This window comes from Neomonachus schauinslandi, chromosome 10 (assembly GCF_002201575.2).
Source record: "Neomonachus schauinslandi chromosome 10, ASM220157v2, whole genome shotgun sequence".
Classification (NCBI taxonomy): domain Eukaryota; kingdom Metazoa; phylum Chordata; class Mammalia; order Carnivora; family Phocidae; genus Neomonachus; species Neomonachus schauinslandi.
Genome location: NC_058412.1, coordinates 73,891,666 through 73,895,649, shown reverse-complemented (window position 1 = coordinate 73,895,649; position 3,984 = coordinate 73,891,666). Strand labels below are relative to the sequence as shown.

General features: G+C 61.6%; 1 protein-coding gene across 1 annotated transcript; it reads right to left on the bottom strand.

Moving 5' to 3' along the window:
• Positions 1–415: 415 nt before the first annotated feature.
• SIX2 (SIX homeobox 2) lies at positions 416–3,779 on the bottom strand. Its single transcript, XM_021701249.1, has 2 exons — positions 2,928–3,779; positions 416–740 (listed from the first exon to the last, which is right to left on the bottom strand). The coding sequence occupies exons 1-2, from the start codon at positions 3,485–3,487 to the stop codon at positions 416–418; spliced, it is 885 nt and encodes a 294-aa protein (XP_021556924.1). The 5' UTR covers positions 3,488–3,779.
• Positions 3,780–3,984: the final 205 nt, after the last annotated feature.

Here is a 3,984-nt window from a genome sequence, read left to right as displayed (position 1 = left end):
GAGGGATGGGGAACGGGGAAAGCAAGAAGGGGAGGTAGAGAGGACAAGAGAGAAGGAAAGGAAAAGATCTGGAAGAAAGAGCAAGGAAGGCAAGGGAAGGGGAGGGAAAAGGAAAGAAGGGATGAGAAGGTCGGGAGAGAGAGTATGAGAATGTATAATTTATTCCCTTCGCGGGTTCAAGGCCGGGTCCCAGGGCTCCAAACGATCTCAGAAGCAACTTGTTGAAAACAAATCCCGGCGGACAAAGACCAAACCAAAGAGCCATCCACCCTGCCCCGGCCGGCGGTTCTGCCCGCTCAGCGAGCGGGTCTTTCAGTACCTGGTGGAGCCGCCCGCGCAAGGCGCCCTCCCGACACCGTCTCTCCGGTCCCCAGCGCCAAGCCTGGAAGGCGAGCGCGTCGAGGCAGGCGGGGCTCTAGGAGCCCAGGTCCACGAGGTTGGCCGACATGGGGTTGAGGATGGAGTCCTGCAGGCCGTGGTGGTGCTGCAGAGGGTCCGCGCCGCCTCCGCCCGGCACGGGCACGGGTACGGCGCTGGGGCCCGGAGGGTGGCCCAGGCTGTGCAGGGACGGCAGCCCGGGGGGCGGCGGCGGGCTGAGCAGCAGAGCGGGGCTGGACGACGAGTGGTCTGGCGTCCCCGACGGCGTCTTCTCGTCCTCCGAGCTGCCTAGCACCGACTTGCCGCTGCCATTCAGCGACGCAGCCAGCGGGTTGTGGCTGTTGGAGTTCTCGCTGTTCTCCCTGCAAATGCAGGAGCAAAGCAGCCGGGTCAACGGGGGAAACCGAGGCCGCTCTGCGCCGCCCCGTCAACCGGAGCCAGACCCCGCCGCTCGCCTCCGCGCCAGAGCCGCCCGGCGCTGCCTGCGGGTGTTTTCGGTTTCTACCATTTTCTCGGCCTGGCCTCGGGCTCTCGCGCTTTCTGCCAGTTCTCTTAATCGGTCAATACAAGATTTCTCTCTCTTATCCTTTTCACTGTGCCGTCTCTATCCCCCCACCTCTTCTGTTCTTAACCTCTTGAATATCTTTCCTGTTCTCTGTACGTTCTGGCCCCCTCCCCCCTTCACTGAGTTTCTAACATTTCTTTGCCAGAGGAGAGGGGCCCAGGGAGCAGCTCAGTGGAGTTGGGGAAGGAGACAGGGAAGAAAGGGAAGATGCCTGGATTTTCAGATTCTTGGTTCCCCCAGCCAGGGTTGCTCAGTAGCAGTGGGGCCAGGAGAGTGAGGGCCCCTAGAGCCTAGGCTGAGGGCCCCATTTGAAGTTAGGGATCTCATGGGCCTTCACCTCCCATTGCTTTTCTCCCCTTAAGGCAAATCTCTTTTTGGGGGTCAGGTTCCTGGAGCTAAGGGTCCTTTCTTTCTAGCTCCAACCTGGCAGGTCTTGTGAGGGCTCTCCTTGCTGGGCCTAAGGACAAGGCCCTGAGGACATAGCACTCCCTTTCCCTGGTGGCACAGTGCAAACTTCGGCTGGGAGGCTAGAAGCTGGGGGCTCGGAAGGCAGCCCCTTGGGAGAAGCATGGAGGGGATTGCTAACCCTGGCCTAGACTTTTCCATCATGTAGAAACTGAGGGGTTCTGCAGCCCTCACCTGGGGCCTGGCCTGAGAACCTAGTTCTTCAGGAGTCTGGATGCATGCCAGGCTGGGAAGAGGGGGACCCCAGGAGGGAGAACCCACCTCCTGCTCTGCCTTTGATGGTCAGCCCCGACCAGATCTAGAGATTTGGAATCTGGGGTAGATTTTCTCCTCACTGGCTTCCCAAGACCTTTTCTTTCTGTTTTCCTGGAAGGGAACTTCCCACATAGCTGGCAATGGAGACCTTACAACTGTACATACTCCAACCTCATTGTCTGAGAGGCCAGGGTTGGCCTGAAGCTCCCCCTTCCACTTCCAGAGATCTGGGTCCACTGTTCAGCAACCTCCCCCCACCCTAATCATTTACTCTGGGCTGCACATGCCCCATTCCACCAACCCCAGGTGTCTTGTTTTGCTGTTACACTCAGGCTGAATTTCTGTTCCCACAATCGGTTTTTCTCCCATTTCCTTCTTCATATTTGGGGTTCAGAGGAGCCACAGACTGGCAGCCACAAGGGCCTAATGGTCAACTGTTAAGCTAGTTCAGGAAATCCTGGTTTCCTTGATGACAAGCAACTCCCAGGCCTTCTGTTGCTCTCAGTTTACCCCAGACCTACCGGCCTCCCCACTAAAGACCGTAGGGCCTGAGGGGAGAGGAGTCAAGAGCCTGGCAGGCCAGGGAAGGACTGCTGGGTCCAAGAGGGCAGGAAAAGGGGCATGTGTTTCTGTTTTGCTCTCCTACAGCTGACACTTCCGCCCCATCGCCTTGCTCCTCTTGGTCCTTCCCATGCAGGATAAAAGTCTCCCTTTCTACTTCCATACCCAGACAATGAATATTCTTGCCCAGGACCTTCCACATCCAGGTCACACCAGGAAAGTATCAATCCCAGTCCTGACCCCTAATCACACTTTGGCCTAGGGCTGAGTAAGGCGAACAGGAAGTGCGGGGAAGTGCCGGTGAATTCGCACAGGCAGCCCCAAATCTGCAGCCCTGATAGTCGCCCTCCGAACCCCTCGGTCCTTCCGAAGACTGTCAGACCCTGCCAGCTGTGTCCCCCTTGCATATGATCCAGCCACTGTCTTGCTTTCGCCCCAAAGTTCGCTGCCTCTCCACTTTTGTTCACAAGCGACCAGGGAGTTAACTGACAACTTCCCCGATCGCTTTGCCCGCTTTGGACAAATTTCTGCCCTCTCGGTCTCCCACAAGACCTGAAGGCCCGCAGTGTCAGACGAGGCTGCAGCTGGGCCGTGGCAGGGACCGAGCACCCAGTTTAGGCCTCTCCTGGGGGCTGTGCACACGCCCCGCGACCCCCTCCCTGGAGCCCGGGAGAGCTGGCGCCGAAGTTCTACTTACTCGTACCTTTCTTTGGCCTCAGCCGCGCGGTCGCGCTGCCGCCGGTTCTTGAACCAGTTGCTGACCTGCGTGGTGGTGAGGCCCGTGGCCTCGGCCAGCTCGCGCTTCTCGCGCGGCGAGGGGTAGGGGTTATGCGCGTACCACTCGCGCAGCACGCTGCGACTCTTCTCCTTGAAGCAGTAGCTGGTCTCCTCGCCGTCCCATATGGAGCGCGGCAGCGGAAACTTGCGGCGCACGCGGTATTTGCCCACGGCGCCCAGGGGCCGGCCGCGCAGCTTCTCCGCCTCGATGTAGTGCGCCTTGAGCCACAGCTGCTGCAGCTTGGCGTGGTTGTGCGGCGAGAACTGGTGGCTCTCCAGGATCTTGTAGAGCTCGCGGAAGTTGCCGCGGTGGAAGGCCACCACCGCCTTGGCCTTGAGCACGCTTTCATTCTTGTGGAGGTGCTCGCAGGCGGGCAGCGACCACAGGAAGCGGCCCAGCCGCTCGATGTTGCCGCCCTGCTGCAGCACCTCGCACACGCACGCCACTTGCTCCTGCGTGAAGCCGAAGGTGGGCAGCATGGACATGGTGCCGGCTGCGTCCCCGCCCGCCCGCGCGCGCCCTCACCGCGCTGCGCCGTCCGGCATGGGCGCCTCCCCGCCGGGTGGTCCGGGCCGAGAGGCGGGCGGGGCGGCCCCCCTGGCCCCGCGCGTTCTCCCGGCGAACCCCGAGTCACTGCGGTCCGTCCCCGCGCCCGCCGCGGCTGCCGCGCTCCTCCGCGCCCCCGCCGCCTGCGCGCCTCGCCTGCGCCCTCGTCCAAGCCCGGGGGCCGCCCGGGGCGCCGCTCCGCATGCTCCGCGCCCGCCCGCCGCTCCCTCGCTCGCTTCTTGCTCGCTCTCCCTCCCGTCTAGCTCGCTCGCTGCTTTTTTAATAATATTATTCTAAGCGGGCATGAGGCGCGGCGGCCCGCGCCCTGATTGGTCTGGTTATCTGACCCGGGGCCTGCCCGCGCCAGACAATAGTCGGAGTCAAATTATTCGCCATGGAGACGCTGTCAGTCACTGGTAACCCGAGCCCCGGCGGG